Here is a 20,140-nt window from a genome sequence, read left to right on the forward strand (position 1 = left end):
TGCACTCCCTCTATAGCAAGAACATCCTTCCTCAGATAAGAAGACCAAAACTGCACATAATATTCCAGGTGTGGTCTCACCAAGACCCTGTACAATTGCAGCAAGATATCCCTGTTCCTGTACTTAAATCCTCTCGCTATGAAGGCCAACATACCATTTGCCTTCTTTACCGCCTGCTGCACCTGAATGCTTACCTTCAGCGACTGGTGTACATGGACACCCAGGTCTCATTGCATATTCCCCTCTCTCAATTTATAGCCATTCAGATAATAATCTGCCTTCCTGTTTTTGCTACCAAAGTGGATAACCTCACATTTATCCACATTATACTGCATCTGCCATGCATTTGCCCACTCACACTGAAGCATCTCTGCATCCTCCTCACAGCTCACCCTCCCACCCAGCTTTGTGTCATCTGCAAATTTGGAGATATTACATTTAATTCCCTCATCTAAATCATTAATATGTATTGTGAATAACTGGGGTCCCAGCACCGATCCCTGCGGTACCCCACTAGTTACTGCCTGCCATTTGGAAAAAGACCCGTTTATTCCTACTCTTTGTTTCCTGTCTGCCAACCAATTTTCTATCCATCTCAATACACTACCCCCAATCCCATGCGCTTTAATTTTACATGCCAATCTCTTATGTGGGACTTTGTTGAAAGCCTTCTAAATGTCCGAATAAACCACATCCACTGGCTCCCCCTCATCAACTCTACTAGTTACATCCTCAAAATTCCAGTAGATTTGTCAAGCATGATTTCCCTTTCATAAATTCATCCTGACTCTGTCCGATTCTGCCACTGTTTTCCATGTGCTCAGCTATTAAATCTTTTATAATGGACTCTAGAATTTCCCCCACTATTGACGTCAGGCTGACTGGTCTATAATTCCATTTTCTCTCTACCTCCCTTTTTAAATAGTGGAGTTACATTAGCTACCTTCCAATCTGTAGGAACTGTTCCAGAGTCTATAGAATCTCAGAAGATGACCACCAATGCATCCACTGTTTCTGGGGTCACTTCCTTAAGTGCTCTGGGATGTCAATTATCAGACCCTGGAGATTTATCAGCCTTCAGTCCCATCAATTTCCCCAACACCATTTCCTACTAATACTGATTTCTTTCAGTTCTTCCCTCTCGCTAAACCCTGTGTTCCCCAACATTTCTGGTATGTTATTAGTGTCCTCCTTTGTGAAGACAGAACCAAAGTATGTATTTCGTTGGTCAGCCATTTCTTTGTTCCCCATTATAAATTCTCCTGTTTCTGACTGTAAGGGACCTACATTTGTCTTCACCAATCTTTTTCTCTTCACATACCTATAGAAACTTTTACAATCAGTTTTTATGTTCCCTGCAAGCTTACTCTCATACTCTATTTTCCCCTTCTTAATCAATCCCTTGGTCCTCCTTTGCTGAATTCTAAACTGCTCCCAATCCTCAGGTCTGTTGTTTTTTCTGGCCAATTTGTATGCCTCTTCCTTGCATCTAATACTACCTCTAATTTCCCTTGTAAGCCAAGGTTTGGCCACCTTTCCTAGTTTACTTTTGCGCCAGACAGGAATAAACAATTGTTGCCATTCACCCATGCGGTCTTTAAATGTTTGCCATTGCCTATCCACCATCATCCCTTTAAGTAACGTTTCCCAATCCATCATAGCCAACTCGCGCCTCATACCATTTTAGTTTCCTTTATTAAGATTCAGGACCCAAGCCTCAGAGTCAACCACGTCACTCTCCATCTTGATGAAGAATTGTATCATATTATGGTCACTCATCCCCAAGGGGCCTCACACACCTAGATTGCCAATTACTCCTTTCTCATTACACAATACCCAGTCTAGGATGGCCTGTTCTCTAGTTGGTTCCTCAACATATTGGTCCAGAAAACTATCCCATATCACTCCAGGAATTCCTCCTCTACGGTATTGTTACTAATTTGATTTTCTCACTCTTTATGCAGATTAAAGTCACTCATAGTTACAGATGTTCCTTTATTACATGCATCTCTAATTTCCTGTTTAATGCCATTCCCAACTACAGTTTGGGGGTCTATATGCAACCCCCACTAACGTTTTTTGCCCCTTAGTGTTTCTCAGCTCTACCCATACAGACTCCATATCGTTGGAGCTAATATCTTTCCTCACTATTGCGTTAATTTCCTCTTTAACCAGCAATGCAACTCTGCTGCCTTTTCCTTTTTGTCTGTCCTTCCTAAATACTCAATACCCCTGGATGTTCAGTTCCCTCCCCTGGTCACCCTGCAGCCATGTCTCCGTAATCCCGACTATATCATACCTGTTCACGTCTATTTGCGCAGTTAATTCATCCACTTTATTGCAAATGCTCCTCACATTAAGGCACAAAGCCTTAAGACTTATCTTTTTAACATTACTTGTCGCATTCCCACTATTTTTCACTGAGGCCTTGTTTGATACTTGCCCTTGAGTTCTCTGCCTATCACTTTTCTTATTCCCCTTTCTGTCTTTTGTTCTTGTCCTTGATTCCCCCTCCTCTGACTCCTTGCATAGGTTCCCATCCCCCTGCCATTTTAGTTTAAACCCTCCCCAACCACTCGAGCAAATGTTCCCCCTAGGACATCAGTCCCAGTCCTGCCCAGGTGTAACCCATCCAGTTTGTACTGGCCCCACCTCCCTCAGGACCGGTCCCAATGTCCCAGGAATCTGAAACCCTCCCCCCCCCACACCATCTCTTCAGCCACGTATTCATCCGATATATCCAGCTATTTCTACTCTGACTAGCATGTGGCACTGGTAGTAATTCTGAGACCACTACCTTTGAGGTCCTACTTTTCAACTTACTTCCTAACTCCCTATATTCTGCTTTTAGGACCTTATCCCTTTTTTTAAACCTATGTTGTTTGTACCAATGTGTACCATGACCACTGGCTGTTCACCCTCCCTCCTTCAGAATGTCCTCTAGCTGCTCTGAGACATCCCTAACCCTACTACCAGGGAGGCAACATCCATCCTGGAGTCTCGTTTGCAGCCACAGAAACACCTCTCTATTCTCCGTACTATTGAATCCCCTATAACTATTGCATTCCCACACTTTTTACTCCTTCCCTGTGCAGCAGAGCCAACAGTGGTGCAATGAGTTTGGCTGTTGCTGCTTTCCCCTGAGAGGCCATTCCCCCGACAGTATCCAAAGCGGTATATCTGTTTTGCAGGGGAAGAGCCACAGGAGATTCCTGCACTGGCCGCCTAGTCCTCTTGCTCTGCCTGGTGGTCACCCATTCTCTTCCTGCCTGTGGAATCTTAGCCTGCGGTGTGACCACCTCCTAATCGTGCTATCCACATTACTCTCCGCCTCGCGGATGCTCCACAGTGTCCCCAACCACTACTCCAGCTCCAAAATCCAGGCTTCCAGGAGCTGTAGCTCGAGACACTTCCCACATACATGCTGGCCCCGGGCACTGGAAATGTGCTTGGCTTCCCACATAGAGCAGGAGGAGCACACCGCGGCTTTGAGCTCTCCTGCCATGACTTACCTCTTTAAACTAAATTAACCTTTTGAAAGATACTTAATATCAATTACACTCGGGCCCTTCTCCCTTGCTCCTTGTTGTTACAGAATATAGCCCCTACAAACGATGAACCACAAAATAACTTAAAAACTATAAGGAATAAAAGTAGTAAATGCTTACCCGGCCGTATTCACAGTACTCAAAGGATCACCTTGTTCCCTCCTCACTGAACTCCCTCAGTCAACCCTGCTCTCCCAGCTTCTCTTCAACTCCGGACTCCCCTCGCGCTTCTCTTCAACTCCCGACTCCCCTCGCGCTCCCCTTCAACTCCCGACTCTCCTCGAGCTCCCCTTCAACTCCCGACTCTCCTCGCACTCCCCTTCAACTCCCGGCTCCTCTCACACTCCCCTTCAACTCCCGGCTCCCCTCGCGCTCCCCTTCAACTCCCGACTCCCCTCGCGCTCCCCTTCAACTCCCGACTCCCCTCGCGCTCCCCTTCAACTCCCGACTCCCCTCGCGCTCCCCTTCAACTCCCGACTCCCCTTGCGCTCCCCTTCAACTCCCGGCTCCTCTCGCGCTTCTCTTCAACTCCCGGCTCCTCTCGCACTTCTCTTCAACTCCCAGCTCCTCTTGCGTTCCTCTTCAACTCTCCTCGCGCTCCCCTTCAACTCCTGACTCCTCTTGCGCTCCTCTTCAATTCCCGGCTCCTCTCGCGCTTCTCTTCAACTCCCGGCTCCTCTCGCGCTCCTCTTCAACTCCCAGCTCCTCTTGCGCTCCTCTTCAACTCTCCTCATGTTCCCCTTCAACCCCTGACTCCTCTTGCACTTCTCTTCAACTCCTGACTCCTCTAGGTGCTGCTGACTGCCTGTCCTAGAGTCCTCCTCTCGCTCTCTCCTCAGTCAAGGTTAAGGAGGCAGCACTCATAAAATCTAATTGAGACTTCAATTCCATCACAGATTAGGAACTGAGATGAATTCTTGCTGGAAAAATATATTAATATTTAATATATTAAGTAAATGCTACCGCTCCACAATGAAATGGTACAGTGGAATTCCCATAATAATGCCACATGGTATTACTGGTTACAGTAATGAACTTTAACATTGATGCTCCCATAGGAAACACTGACAATTGCAGGTTTCAGTGCAGTCTGAGATGACGTTCGTATTTCTTTTTGATGCTTCCGAACTCCTGCTGCTGACCGGAAAGATGCTGAGAGCAGTTGTGCGCACAGACCAGCAGCCACAGTGTGAGCCGAGTGTGCAGGCGAAGCTGCTTCTGGCATCTGTCCGGTCGGCGGACAGGAGTTACCCAGGTTCTCCTCTCAGTTACTCCATCAGAACCCAGCCTGATCTGGATAACATCTCTGGTTAATCTCCCCTCAACCTTCTCCTTAAAGCAGAGGAAAATCCCAGCCTCTCCAAACTTTCAGTGCATAAAAATTCTATCCATTGCTAAACTTGCTGAGGCTCAAAGCTTTGTCGCTTTTTGTGTGATAGGATAATGCGCCGATCTATCCTATTACACAAAAAGCGACAAACCTCTCACTTTGAAAGTTGAATCTGCTGCCCTAGGGAGCTTTTTAAACTCTGACATCCCCTGGATCGCCCATTCGTTTTGAAGAATTAAGTGAGAGGAAGTATAAACTCCAAGGTGTCATTTAAAAAAGAAAGATACAAATGAGCCAATTGAAAAATCCCTTAAGTAGCGTAATGAGGTGCAGCAGGAAGTGAGTGAACGCGGTTGAAAAGGAGTATCTCCTCCTTGAAGCTGGGGTCGTGGCTGGCGTGGGAACAGGGACAAAGGGGCCAGGGGGTTCATGGGCACAGATCTTCGAAGGGGCAGGACATATTGGGAGTCATTTTCAACACTGCAACCCGTGCCATGTTGTAGAAAACTGCCATCTTGCCGCCAGCAGGAGGAATAGACGTGCCCGTGTAGGCTGAATGTACGCGCGTGTTTGCTCCTGCCGACCTGTGCTGCTGACTGAAAGTGTGGCAGGAACAGTTTCGTGGGTGCACTCGAAAACCCACACTGCGACTGCTGGTGCATGGGCATCTTATTCCTGATGCTCTGGGAACTTTCTGAAGTCTATCCAAGCCCCGATATGAAGTCAGTTTCAGTAGAGCTGCCTCTTTACGCCACCACTGAGTGAGTGTTCGTGTTGTGATTGACAGTGGCTGTATCGTTAAAGCTCTGCAATGATAACCAGAGAAACTGTTGCACCTACTGAGGGATCAAATACCCCCCACCGCGCCCCCCCCCCAACACCCCAACACACAACACCAATTAACTTGCCACAATTCATAAAAAGTTAGGCCTTGTAAATAAACCAAATAAATGAATATATTTAAATGCTATCCCCTGCCTGTTTTAAAACTTAGTGCAGAAATTCCCTCACAGTGCAGGTAGCTCAGTTGGATGGTAATCGAACTCTTCATCCCAGGGGCATTGTTTTGAGTCCTACATGAGATTATAGATTTCTTCCTAATCATTTTATTTAAAATACTTTGTAATTTTTTTAGGTAAAAATCAATGAGATCAGTTTTCCACAGCCTGGGTTCATTGGAAGTTGAGAATCTCATTTACTGTAATTTCCTGATTATCCATCTTCATCATTCACTGAATCGCTAGAAGCAGGTTTTACAGAAGGGCCAGTTGCTGAATGACAGGTGAAGTGGATACAAGAACTTGCAATTGGTTAAGGACTGCCCAGTATTGTTAGTCTGTGTCAAGCCAACTTGTTGGTTTTAATCCAGCAGCTGAAACTGCGCATGTGCAGGAACTGCTTCCCCTGGTGTTGCAGCATAAATAAACACAGCCAATTAGCAAGGTACATGGGATCTTGGTCTTTTATAAATAGAGTTACTGAGTACAAAAGCAGAGAAGTTAATACTGAATCTTTATAAAGCTCTGGCTAGGCCACATCCTGAGTATCAAGCTCTGCCCACCACAATTTAGGAAGGATGTGAGGGTCTTTGAGAAGGTGCAGAGGAGATTCACCAGAATGGTTCCAGGGATGAGGGATTGTTAGCTCCAAAGTTTGGTTGGGGACGCTGGGGTTGCTCTCCTTGGAGCAAAGGAGATTGAGGGGGCAATTGATAGAGGACTACAAGATTATAATAGGTTTAGATATAGGGTAAACAAAGAAAAGCCACTGCTATTAACTGATGGTTACAAGCAGATGAACTAGGGGGCACAGATTTAAGGTTTTGGGCAAGAGAAGCAAGGGGGTATTTGAGGAGGAGATTTTTTATGTAGGTGATGGTAATGACCTGAAACTTCATGCCTACAAGGGTGCTGGAAGCAGAGATGATTAATAATTTCAAAAGGAAATTGGATGAATACTTGCAGGGCTACAGGGGTGAAAAGGGGGTCTAGGCCTGCCTGGATTGCTCTACGGAGAACCAGCATGAACTCAATGGGTCGAACGGCCTCCTGTGTTGTAATAGCTCAAAGGATGCTATGAATTCTTTCCCCCCTTAGTTCCATCCTCTAAGCCCACTGTCCAGATGGTCTCACCTTCTGTCCTCTGGGTTTAGTATGAGGCAAAGATGTATGATACACTTGCCGGGGGGAGTGGAGGGGGGGGTAGTGAGTGGCGGCCTTTCAACATGTAATTTCCTCCCCTCAAATGCTCCGCCGTTTGCTCCTGCCATTGGTCCCTTGCCATGCCCATCCACATGGGATTCTGACCTTCTCATGGCCAATCAGAATGCGAACAGACTCTCATTACCCAATCAAGTGAACCTTCAACAGTCTCTTTTTGCCCCATCTCCAAACTATTCCTATAAATGATAAACAACTTAAGAGTTTTATTACGGTCTCGTCTGGAGGACTGCACCTCTGACAGTGCAGCACTCCCTCAGCATTGGCGTTGGGAGTGCAGCCTACTGTTTGTGCTGAGTGGGCCTTGAACCCGTGGTTTCTGGTTCAGAGGCAAGACTGCTACCCATACAGCCATGGCCGACACTGTTAATTCAGTTCCAGGTGAGCCACGGGTATCCTGCAGAGCGAGAATTTGAGTTGCTGCTCCTGTTGTAGAAATGTAACCTGCAGTTTAATTACTTTCAGCTGAACAGGTCGAATCCACCTCACGTTAACTGTGTTGACAAGTTGGGAAATACTCCATTACACTGTGCGTCTTATCGGGGGCAGAAACAAGGTGCTATAAAACTTCTAAAGTGTGGCGCTGATCCCAGTATCAAGAATAACAACAGTAAGTAGTGGCTGAGAATGAAGAAAATAAGAAATAGGAGCAGGAGTAGGCCATTCAGCCCTTTGACCCTGCTCTGCCATTCAACAGGATCATGGCTGATCTGTCTACATGCGCTATCCCCATATCCTTTCATTCCTTTAGTCCTGAAAATCTATCGATCTCTGTCTTGAACATACTCAACGGCTGAACATCTGCAACCCTCTGGGGTAGCGAATTCCAAAGATTCAAAACCCTCTGAGTGAAGAAATTCCTCCTCATCTCCTCCCTAATTGGCCGACCCCTTATCCTGAGACTGTGACCCCCATGATCGAGGTTCCCCAGCTAATTCTCAGCGTCTACCCTGTCAAGCTTCTTAAAGATTTTATAAGTTTCAATGGGATCATGTCTGTTTTTCTTAAACTCCTGGGAATGTGGGTCTAGTCTACTCAATCTTTCCTCATAGGACAAATCCCCTTGTCCCAGGAACCGGCCCAGCGAACGTTCGTTACCCTCTCTCTATTCAATATTACCATCAAAATAACGACTCTTGCAGATGTTTGCGAATGAAATGCATTTAAAAATTATTTAGTAACGTTAGTTCTAATTGTGACCAATGCAAGGGTGAATTAAAAATTAGTTTACTTTTCAATTCAGATTGTGCTTTTGTTACTTCAGGCAAATCATTCCAGATTTTATCTGTTGACATTACCCAATTGTAATGGCACAGCTGATGGTAAACGCTGAGTGTTCAGATCCCAAACGCAAAGTGAAATAACTGCAACAACTTGTTTTGCAATTTGTATAAATTTTGAGATGCGTGCCTTGAATTCAGTAGAAGTAAGAACACCAAGTCTTATAGGTTTTCACAAACCTAGATTAAACATTTATTAATAAGAGAAATTATTTTAAATACATACATAGATGTACAAATTACTACTATGATAACTTCTAAATCCCCCATTCAATCTAACTCCCAGTTACACTTTCATTAAGGCCACAGTAAGACACAGAGTTTAAAAGACCCAGGCAAAGAAACATGATACCTTGAACAAGTCGACTTCCAAGTGAGTTTTCTTAACTTCAGCCCTTTGAAGGCAGCAGCTTGAGGTATAGATGCTGAAGGCTTTCTCACACACTTGTAAGATCTTAAAATGTCTTCCCTTACACACAGCCTTTGCTCCTTTATACATATTTTCCTTTTTGAATGCAAATACCCATTTTTCACTAGATCTTTGGACTATCATCCTGGTAATAAAAACCCTCTCATAGTGTTAAGCTTTACCAGTAATCTTTGGGAAAAACAAACACACTGTTTCTGAACTTCACCTGGCTAGGTGACACATTTCACCTCTCCCTTGAAAACAATCTCGACTGGTTTATTTTAAAATGCAGATGTTCCCTTGACACCTCTGCCTCTAAACTTCCCTATGTTTACCTAATTAACATTTCAAATCTAACTTCTCTTCTGACATCAAAGCACCCAGACCAGCTGCCTCTAATTCAATTAAATCTCTCTCTCTCTCTCTCTCTGACACACGCACAGATGCACACACACACATAGATACCTCCCAGTATTAATCTATTTTACAATAAATTCTAATAACATTATGAGAATTATTATATCATCTTGACACAATTATAATTTTCAAAAAGGAATACACACGGATTAGAGAGATTTACAGCACAAATGGAGGCCATTCAGCCCACCGTGTCCATGTTGGCCAATGAAGAGCTATCCAGCCTAATCCCACTTTCCAACTCTTGGTCCGTAGCCCTGTAGGTTATAGCACCTGGGGTGCAAATCCAAATGTGAAGAGGGTTTCTGCAGAGAGTTCCAGAACCCCACCACTCAAGGTGAAAAGAATTACTCCTCAACTCCCCTTTAACCCTTCTACCAATCACTTTAAATGTTGTTGATGTTGCTGTTAATGAAAATAGATTCTTCCTATCCACCTTATCTTGGCCCCTCCCATAATTTATAAACTGCAATTAAATTTACCCTGGGCTCCCTCTGATCCAAAGAAAACAACCACAGTCTGTTCAATGTTTCCTCATCGCTAACAGTCCTGGCAATGTCCTCTATAAACCTCCTCTGTACCCCCTCTACCGAGATCACATCCTTCTTGTAATTTGGTGACCAGAAACTGCACACAGTTCTCTAGCTGTGGCCTTAACTAATGTTTAATATAATTCAAGCATAATCTCCCAGCTCTTAAACTCTCAGCCTCGGCTAATAAAAGGAAAATATCCCCTATGCCTTCTTAACCACCTTATTTACCTCTCCTGCTACCTTCGAGGATCTGTGGACATGCACTCCAAGATCCCTATGTTCCTCTACACTTCTCAGTATCCTCCCATTTATTGTGTGTTCCCTTTCCTTGTTTGATCTTCCCAAGTGCGTAACCTCACGATTCTCTGGACTGAATTCCTTTGCCACTCTTTTGCCCACCTGCATATCTTCCTGCAGTCCACAGCTGTCTTCCTCACTGTCAGCCATTCGGCCAATTCATGGGTCATCTGCAAACTTCTTAACCTTGCCCCTGGATTTGTCTGAATCATTCATGTAATGCCATGGAAATCAAGGGGAAGTCAGGGCTGAGTCCTGCAGAACCCCACCAGAAACCGCCTTCCAGTCACAAAAGCAGTGCTATAGCCTGCCTGACTGTCGAGTTACCTGGGGGGCTGGGATATGATTATCCCGTCGGAATGGCTTCTGTAGCAGTTAAGAGACAGATTGATCAACCTCACCAAATTGTGTCAAGATCTAACCTCAAGCTCCGAGTCTACATTGTCCTTATCAGCTTCACTGAGCTCTGACAGGAAGTTCCATATTTTGCACTGCTGATTGCATATAGTTCAAAAGTGTTTGGTGATGATAAGGATTATTTCCCCATAGAATCTTACAGCAGAGAAAGTGGCCATTCAGCCCCCCTGGTCTAGCTCCATATGAGCCTCCTCCCACCCTACTCCATCTCTTCCCATCAACATACCCTCCTGTTTCTTTCTCCCTCGTGTGTTTATGCAGCTTCCCTTTAAATACATCTGTACCCCTTAAATACATCTGTACTGTTCACCTCAGCTGCCTGTGGCAGTGAGTTCCACATTCTCTCACCAGTCTCTGGGGAGAGAAGTTTCTCCTGATTCCATTTTGGATTGATTGAATTTACGGCTCCAGAGTCTTGGACTCCTGCTGTCATCCGGAAGCAGACGCACACGTGCGCAGACGCACACAGGCACGCTCGGGCACAAATGTACTGTTGTTCTAATTAATGCACCAGTTATCAAGAGCTACAGAATCTTCTAATCATTCCTATATTTTCTTATATAGACCAATTGCCACTTGATCTGGCTCGTGGCACAGAAATCCGGCAACTACTCGGCGCAAAATCAAGCAAGGTTTGTCTGTCCATCCTGCAAATCCTATAGAAGCATCTGTTTTTTATTACTATAAATCTCCAAGCTATTCTGTACCTGTTGGTGGGAGCACGGTAAGCTGAGCCTGACTCCGGTATTATTACAGAAAATCTCCATTTGGAAATTCTCTTCGAAGGCTAAGATCACTGTGGCTCGTGGATCCTTCAGTATCTTTATCATTGAGTGACCAGTTTGGACACAGTGTAAACCTAACACCTTGCTCTCAGTCTGATGTCTGGAAGGTTGTGGGAGCCTGCATCAATCTCTTGAATTCCAACACATCATTGAGGCCGATACTCCTGAAGCAGTACTAAGGGTGTGCTGCACTGTCGGAGATGCCCTCTTTTAGATAAGGCATCAAAGTGGGTTCCCATCCGCTCTCTCCGGTGAATGTAAAAGATCTCACCATGTTATTCTGAGGAATAGCAGGGGAACTTTCCCCTGGTGCCCTGGGTCCAATATTTGTCCCTCAATCGGTATTACTGAAACAAACAATCTGGCCATTATCATATGGCTGCCTGTATGGTCTTTCTCTGCGCTGATTTGTCTGCTATGTTTGCTACAGTACAACAGTGACTACACTTCAAGAGTGCTTCATTGTCTGTAAAGTGCTTTGAGACGTCCCATAGATGTGAAAGGAGCTATGTAAATGCAGGTCTTTTTTCTTGTTTTTGCTTTCACTTTCCTCTTTACTCACTCACTCTCTCACTCACTCTCTCTTCCTTTCATCTTTCATGAATATGTTGGCCAGAACTGTTCAGAACTCCCCTGCTCTCCTTCCAATAATGGGATCTTTTACATTTACTTGAGAGGGCAGAGCCTCACAGCTCCAGGGTCCCTGGTTCGACCCTGACCTCGAGTGTCTGTCTGTGTGGAGTTTGCAGCTTCTCCCCGTGTCCACATGGGTTTCCACCGGGTGCTCTGGTTTCCTCCCATTGTCCAAAGGTGCGTTGGTTAGGTGGATTGGTTACGGTAAATTGTCCCTAGTGTGAGCGTCTGTGTGTGTGTGCGTCTGTGTGTGTGTGTGCGTCTGTGTGTGTGTGTGCGTCTGTGTGTGTGTGTGCGTCTGTGTGTGTGTGTGTGCGTCTGTGTGTGTGTGTGTGCGTCTGTGTGTGTGTGTCTGCGTCTGTGTGTGTGTGTGTGCGTCTGTATGTGTGTGTGTGTGCGTCTGTATGTGTGTGTGTGTGCGTCTGTGTGTGTGTGTGTGTGTGCGTCTGTGTGTGTGTGTGCGCGCGTCTTTGTGTGAGTGCGCGCGTCTTGTGTGTGAGTGCGCGCGTCTTGTGTGTGAGTGCGCGCGTCTTGTGTGTGAGTGCGCGCGTCTTGTGTGTGAGAGCGCGCGTCTTGTGTGTGAGTGCGCGCGTCTTGTGTGTGAGTGCGCGCGTCTTGTGTGTGAGTGCGCGCGTCTTGTGTGTGAGTGCGCGCGTCTTGTGTGTGAGTGCGCGCGTCTTGTGTGTGAGTGCGCGCGTCTTGTGTGTGAGTGCGCGCGTCTTGTGTGTGAGTGCGCGCGTCTTGTGTGTGAGTGCGCGCGTCTTGTGTGTGAGTGCGCGCGTCTTGTGTGTGAGTGCGCGCGTCTTGTGTGTGAGTGCGCGCGTCTTGTGTGTGAGTGCGCGCGTCTTGTGTGTGAGTGCGCGCGTCTTGTGTGTGAGTGCGCGCGTCTTGTGTGTGAGTGCGCGCGTCTTGTGTGTGAGTGCGCGCGTCTGTGTGTGCGTGCGTGCGTCTGTGTGTGCGTCTGTGTGTGCATGCGTGTGTGTGTGCGTGCGTCTGTGCGTGCGTTTGTGTGCGTGCGTGTGTGTGTGTGTGTGTGTGTGTGTGTGTACCCTGAGATGGGCTGGTGTCCCATCCTGGATGTACCCTGCCTAGTGCCCATTGCCTGTCAGGATAGGGTCCTACTCCCCGTGACCCTGAATTGGATGAAGCGATTCTGGAAAAGTGAGTCAGTGAGTGAGAGGGTAGACGGTGCCTCGGTTTAACATGTCACCTGAAAAGACAGATTTGAACATGTAAAACAGTGCAATGAGTGAACAGTTTTTGAATGGGTAATGATTTTGTGCTGAACTGTTTTAAAAATCCAGTTTTTAAAAATAGGGATGTGGGGAATGCTGGCAAGGCCAGTATTTACTGTGTATCCCTAACTGTGCTTGAGAAGGTAGTGGTGAACCATGTTTTTGAGGTACAACTGAGTGGCTTACAGGACCATTTCAGGGGGCAGTTAAGAATCAACCAAATTGCTGTGGGTCTGGAGTCACATGTAGGCCAGACCAGGTAATGACAGCAGATTTCCTTCCCTAAAGGGCATTAATGAACCAGATGGGTTTTTATGATTATCTGGTAGTTTTATGGTCACCGTTACAGCATTCCAGATTTAGATAATTATTGAATTTGAAATGGTGGGATTCGAATGTGTGCATCTGGATCATTCAACCAGGTCCCTGAATTACCAATACAGTAAAGGTAGAGGCTCTGCTACTGTACCCTTTAGCTATAATTATAACCAGCTTTACAATTATAAATTTCCAGCAGAATTTTGAAGAGTTTAAATCTGAGCCGATCGTTTTAAAAGACATTTTCTTTAAGTGGCTGTGAAGGGAGATAATACAACTAACGTCAGTTCATTGTTCTTTCCAGGGGATGTATAAAGTGGTGCAAAGATTTGAAGGACCACTTTTTAAGGTAACAGCTTTTCATGTATGTGTGGTGATTTGATTTTGATGTAAAGAAGCAATCCTACCTCATTCTAAAAATCAGAAGTACTGCTTGATTGGCACCCCATCCATCACTTTAAACATTCACCACCCCCCCATACCACTGACGCACAATGGCAGCAGTGTGTACCATAGGATCGGAAAACCGCTAATTCAAACCGGGAGGGAGACGAAAAGCAGGAAACTATAGATCAGTCAGCCTGACATCTGTTGTTAGGAAAATGCTAGAGTCCATTATTAAGGAAGAAATAGGATATTTAGAAAAGCTTAACACAATCAAACAGAGTCAACATGGTCTTGTGAAAGGGAATCCATATTTGACAAATTTGCTAGAGTTCTTTGAGGATATAACAAGCAGAGTCGATAAAGGGGAACTTGTAGATGTAGAGTATTTGGATTTCCAGAAGGTGTCAATAAGGTGCCACATAAAATGTTATTGCACAAGATAGGAACTCACAGTATTGGGGGTAACGTGTTAGCATGGATTGAGGATTGGTTAACACACAAGATAGAGAGTTGGGATTAATGGATCGTTTTCAAGTTGGTGCCACAAGAATCAGTCCTAGGGCCTCAATTATTTACTATTTATATTAGCAATTTGGAGAAGGGGGCAGAGTGTAATGTATCCAAATTTGCTGACAATATAAAAATAGGTGGGAGGGCATGTTGTGATGAGGACATGAAGGGGATATAGGTAGGATGAATGAGTGGGCAAAAACTTGGCAGATGGAGTTTAATGTAGGAAAGTGAGACCATAAGACATAGGAGCAGAAATTAGGCCATTCGGCCCATTGAGTCTGCTCCGCCATTTAATCATGGCTGATAAGTTTCACAACCCCATTCTCCCGCCTTCTCCCCGTAACCTTTGATCCTCTTACCAATCAAGAACCTATCTATCTTGGTCTTAAATACACTCAATGACCTGGCCTCCACAGCCTTCTATGGCAATGGATTCCATAGATTCACCACTCTCTGGCTAAAGAAGTTTCTCCTCATCTCTGTTCTAAAAGGTCTTCCCTTTACTCTGAGGCTGTGCCCTCGGGTCCTAGTCTCTCCTACTAATGGAAACATCTTCCCCACGTCCACTCTATCCAGGCCTTTCAGTATTCTGTAAGTTTCAATCAGATCCCTCCTCATCCTTCTAAACTCCATCGAGTATAGACCCAGAGTCCTCAAACGTTCCTCATATGTTAAGCCTTTCATTCCTGGGATCGTTCTCATGAACCTCCTTTGGACCCTCTCCAGGGCCAGCACATCCATGCTGAGATACAGGGCCCAGAATTGCTCACAATATTCTAAATGTGGTCTGACCAGAGCCTTATAAAGTCTCAGCAGCACATCCCTGCTTTTATATTTTAGTCCTCTCAAAATAAATGCCAACATTACATTTGCCTTCCTAACTACTGACTCAACCTGCAAGTTAACTTTAAGAGAATCCTGGACTAGGACTCCCATGTTGCCTTTGCACTCCAGATTTCTGAATTCTCTCCCCATTTAGAAAATAGTCTATGCCTCTATTCTTCCTACCAAAGTGCATGACCTCACACTTCCCCGCATTGTATTCCATCTGCCACTTCTTTGCCCTTTCTCCTAACCTGTCCAAATCCTTCTGCAGCCTCCCTGCCTCCTCAATACTACCTGTCCCTCCACCTATCTTTGTATCATCTGCAAACTTAGCCAGGGTGCCCTCAGTTCCTTCACCTAGATCATTAATGTATAAAGTGAAAAGTTGTGGTCCCAACACTGACCGCTGTGGAACTCCACTAGTCACCAGCTGCCATCCTGAGAAGGACCCCCTTATCCCCACTCTCTGCCTCCTGCCAGACAGCCAATCTTCTATCCATGCTAGTACCTTGCCTCTAACACCATGGGCTCTTATCTTACTGAGCAGCCTCCTGTGCAGCACCTTGTCAAAGGCCTTCTGGAAGTCCAAGTAGATAACATCCATTGGCTCTCCTTTGTCTAACCTACTCGTTACCTCCTCAAGGAATTCTAACAGATTTGTCAGGCATGACCTCCCCTTGATGAAACCATGCTGACTTTGCCCTATTTTACCATGCACTTCCAAGTATTCTGAAAGCTCATCCTTAATAATGGCCTCTAAAATCTTACCAACGACCGAGGTCAGGCTAATCGGCCTGTAATTTCCCATCTTTTGCCTCACTCCCTTCTTAAACAGGGGGGTTACATTAGCGATTTTCCAGTCCTCTGGGACCCTCCCTGACTCCAGCGATTCCTGAAAGATCACCACTAACGCCTCCACTATCTCTTCAGCTATCTCCTTCAGAACTCTGCGGTGTAATCCATCAGGTCCAGGTGATTTATCCACCTTCAGACCTTTCAGTTTTCCTAGCATCTTCTCCTTGGTAATGGCCACCATACTCACCTCTGCCCCCCGACTCTCTTGAACTTTGGGGATGTCACTCGTGTCTTCCACTGTGAAGACTGACGCAATGTACCTATTCAATTCCTCCACCATTTCTTTGTTCCCCACTACTACTTCTCCAGCGTCATTTTCCAACAGCCCAGTGTCCACATTTGCCTCTCTCTTACCCTTTATATATCTAAAAAAACTCTTGCAATCTTCTTTTATATTACTGGCTAGTTTACTCTCATATTTAATCTTCTCGCTCCTTATTTCTTTTTTAGTTGTCCTCTGTTGGTCTTTGTAGGCTTCCCAATCCTCTGGTTTCCCACTGCTCTTCGCCGCATTGTATGCTTTCTCTTTAGCTTTTATGCTTCTTGTCAGCCACGGTTGCCTCGTCCTCCCTTTAAAATGCTGCTTCTTCCTAGGGATGAATTTTTGCTGTGTCTCCCAAATTACCCCCAGAAACTCCTGCCATTGCTGTTCCACTGTCTTTCCTGCTAGGCTCATCTCCCAGTCAATTCTAGCCAGCTCTCCCTCGTGCCTGTATTTGCCTTTATTCAACTGTAATACCGTTATATCTGATTCCAGCTTTTTCCTCTCAAATTGCAGGGTAAATTCTATCATATTATGATCACTTCCTCCTAAGGGTTCCTTCACCTTAAGCTCCCTTATCAAATCTGCCTCATTACACATCACTAAATCTAGAATTGCCTGTTCCCTAGTGGGCTCCACCACAAGCTGCTCCAAAAAGCCATCTCGTAGACATTCCACAAATTCCTTTTCTTGGGATCCACTACCAACCTGATTTTCCCAGTCTACCTGCATATTGAAATCCCCCATGATCACTGTAACTTTGCCTTTCTTACACACCTTTTCTATCTCCCGGTGTATCTTGTGCCCCACATCCTGACTACTGTTCGGAGGACTGTACATAACTCCCATTATGATTTTTTTACCTTTGCGGTTCCTCAACTCTACCCATACAGATTCTACATCATCTGACCCTACGTCGTTTCTTGCTATCGATTTAATTTCATTTCTTACTAACAAAGCAACCCCACCCCCTCTGCCAACCTGCCTATCTTTTCGATAGGATGTATATCCTTGGATATTTAGCTCCCAGTCCTGATCCCCTTGCAGCCATGTCTCCTTGATGCCCACCACATCATACCTGCCAATTTCAATCTGCGCCACAGGCTCATTTACCTTAATTCGTATACTGTGTGCATTCAGATACAACACCTTCAGTCCTGTATTTCCAGTCCCCTTTCTCATTGTCGTCCCTTTATCTGATGTGCTTGAAGTTAGATCCCTAGCCCTTTCCAAACACTCTGTCCTATTTTGTGTTCTGGAGACTTTAATAGCCTCTCCTGGGCTCTCCTTTCTTTTCAGTTTTTTCATAATTTTCCATGAAGTTGAATCCCCACCCCACCCCACCCCACACACACACACACGATAACCTGCTGCTTTGTTTCCCATTAGTCATACTTCTTGGAGTTTTACCCTTCCCTCCCCCCCCCACTTTCTAGTTTAAAGTCCTGTGAGGTCATGCACTTTGCACTTTGGTAGGCAGGCTATTATTTAAGTGGAGAGAGACTTGGAAAAAGTGCAGCTCAGAGGGATCTGGGTGTTCTTGTGCATGAAACACAAAAAATTAACAAGCGGGTGCAGCAGGTAATTAAGAAGGCAAATGGAATTTTGGCCTGTATTGCTAGGGGGTTGGAGTTTAAAAATAGGGAAGTCTTGTTACAGCTGTACAGGGTGTTGGTGAGGCCGCACATGGAATACTGTGTACAGTTTTAGTCCCATATTTAAGAAAGGATATACTGGCATTGGAGGCAGTTCAACAGAGATTCACTCAGCTGATTTCTGGGATGAAGGGGTTGACATCAAAAATGGCTAAATAGACAGTTTTTATTCACTAGAGTTTAGAAGAATAAGGAGTGAACTTATTGAAAGGTACAAGATTCTGAGGGGCTTTGACAGGGTAGATGTTGAGAAGATGTTTCCACTAGTGGGGGAATCTCGAACTAGGGGATGTAGTTACAGAATAAGGGGACACTGATTTAAAACTGAGATGCAAAGGAATTTCTTCTCTCAGAGGGTGGTGAATGTCTGGAATTTTCTACCCCAGTGAGTTGTGGAGGCTAGATCACGGAAAATATTTAAAGAGGAGGTAGATAGATTTTTGTAATATCAGGGAGCTGAGGAGCTCAGGCCTGGGGCAGATCAACCATGATCTTATTGACTGGCGGGGCAGGCTCGAGGGGCCGAATGGCCTACTCCTGCTATTTGTTATCTTCTTATGTTCTTATCTACAAGTTGCATTTCAGTCAATCATCAAAGCTCCTTCAACAGCATCTTCCAAACCCACGACCACTACCATCTAGAAAGACAAGGGCAGCAGACACATGGGAACACCACCACCTGCAAGTTCCCCTCCAAGTCACTCACCACCCTGACTTGGAAATATATCGGCCGTTCCTTCACTGTCACTGGGTCAAAATCCTGGAACTCCCTCCCTAACAGCACTATGGGTGTACCTACACCACATGGACTGCAGTGGCTCAAGAAGGCAGCTCACCACCACCTTCTCAAGGGGCAACTAGGGATGGGCAAGAAATGCTGTCCCCGCCAGTGATGCCCACATCCTGTGAAAGAATAAATTAAAATCAAAGTTAATACATTGAGGCCATCTCATTCCAGAGTCACTCCAGAACTTGATACCAAACTATAGAATAGGTGAAGAACATCAAACTGCTTAACCTGCAGTGCAACTGGGAATGGGAGAGGAAAATTTTTGGCAAGTTTTTAAAAATTCATTTGTTGTGCTGTGGGCATCGCTGGCGTGGCCAGCATTACCCATCCCCGGTTGCCTTTGAGAAGGTGGCGGTGAGCCGCTGCCTTGAACTGCTGCAGTCCACGTGGTGTAGGAACAGCCACAGTACAAGGGAAGTTGAGCAAGAACAGAGGAACAAGATGTGGTTTTTCTTTAGAAATACCTTCCCGGATGCGATCTCAAAAAGTAGATGCGTGCTGAGCTGTGTCTGTGTGTCACTCTGACCTTCTGAGTCACAAGTACTAACGCAGGACTTCAGCACAAAAACCAAGGTCAACACTCTGGTGCAGCGCTGAAGGGGTGCTGCACTGTCAGAGATGCTGTCACCCAGATAAGACATTAAAAAGAGGCCCTCTCTGTCCCATGGGGTGGATGTAAAAGATCACCTTTAATCTCCTTTCATCGTCTTAATCACCTCAGTTAGATCACTCTTTAACTTTCAATTATGCAATGGAATATAAAGGTAGACTATCCAACATGCCCTCTTGAATTTAATTATTTTAGTCCCAGTATGAGCACTCTGTCGAACTGCAATGTTGATAAATTGATGAGAAAACGCTGGTCTTCCTTTACAGTAAATTCTGATCTCTTTTATTTTTCTAGCGTTCCAGGTTTTTTGGCTGGAATTTGGTTTGGGTGGTTTTAGAACACGGAGTGCTGTCATGGTTTCAGAACCAGTAAGTGTGAGCAGATTATGCTTGCGCGATGTGAAATGAGACAATTAAATTTCAGCGCTGCTGGATCAAAATTCCCAATTCTTCTCTCTCTCTCTCTCTCTCTCTCTCAGGTCAGATGCAAAGGCTGATGTTCACCGACAAGGTTGCCGGAACCTGACACAAGCCGTTTGTACGGTAAGACTTGTCTAATTGCTGCCTGAGAAACAGAATGACCACAGCACTCAACACATGGAGGAGGCCATTCAGCCCTTCAGGCCAATGCTGGCCACCCCTGCCAGAACAACTCAGCGAGCCCCACTCCACCGCCCTTTTCCCGTAGCCCGGCCAGTGTTTTCCCCCTTCAGGTACAATCCGATTCCCTCCTGAAACCCCAGGCTGAATCCGCCTTCACTGCACACAGGCAACGCATTCCACATCCTAACCCCTCGCTGCGTTTACCATGTGTTTGCCGCAG

At 45.5% G+C, this 20,140-nt stretch overlaps 1 protein-coding gene across 3 annotated transcripts in view; it reads left to right on the top strand.

Moving 5' to 3' along the window:
• osbpl1a (oxysterol binding protein-like 1A) overlaps positions 1 to 20,140 on the top strand; it is a 250,691-nt gene that overhangs the window by 48,750 nt on the left and 181,801 nt on the right. For all 3 annotated transcript variants that reach the window (XM_041190183.1, XM_041190185.1, XM_041190184.1), the window contains exons 7-11: positions 7,563 to 7,707; positions 11,015 to 11,082; positions 13,726 to 13,770; positions 19,613 to 19,686; positions 19,797 to 19,860. In XM_041190183.1, the coding sequence (XP_041046117.1) occupies positions 7,563 to 7,707; positions 11,015 to 11,082; positions 13,726 to 13,770; positions 19,613 to 19,686; positions 19,797 to 19,860 (396 nt within the window). The remainder of the gene's footprint in view (positions 1 to 7,562; positions 7,708 to 11,014; positions 11,083 to 13,725; positions 13,771 to 19,612; positions 19,687 to 19,796; positions 19,861 to 20,140) is intronic.

This window comes from Carcharodon carcharias, chromosome 6, assembly GCF_017639515.1.
Source record: "Carcharodon carcharias isolate sCarCar2 chromosome 6, sCarCar2.pri, whole genome shotgun sequence".
NCBI classification, from domain to species: Eukaryota; Metazoa; Chordata; class Chondrichthyes; order Lamniformes; family Lamnidae; genus Carcharodon; species Carcharodon carcharias.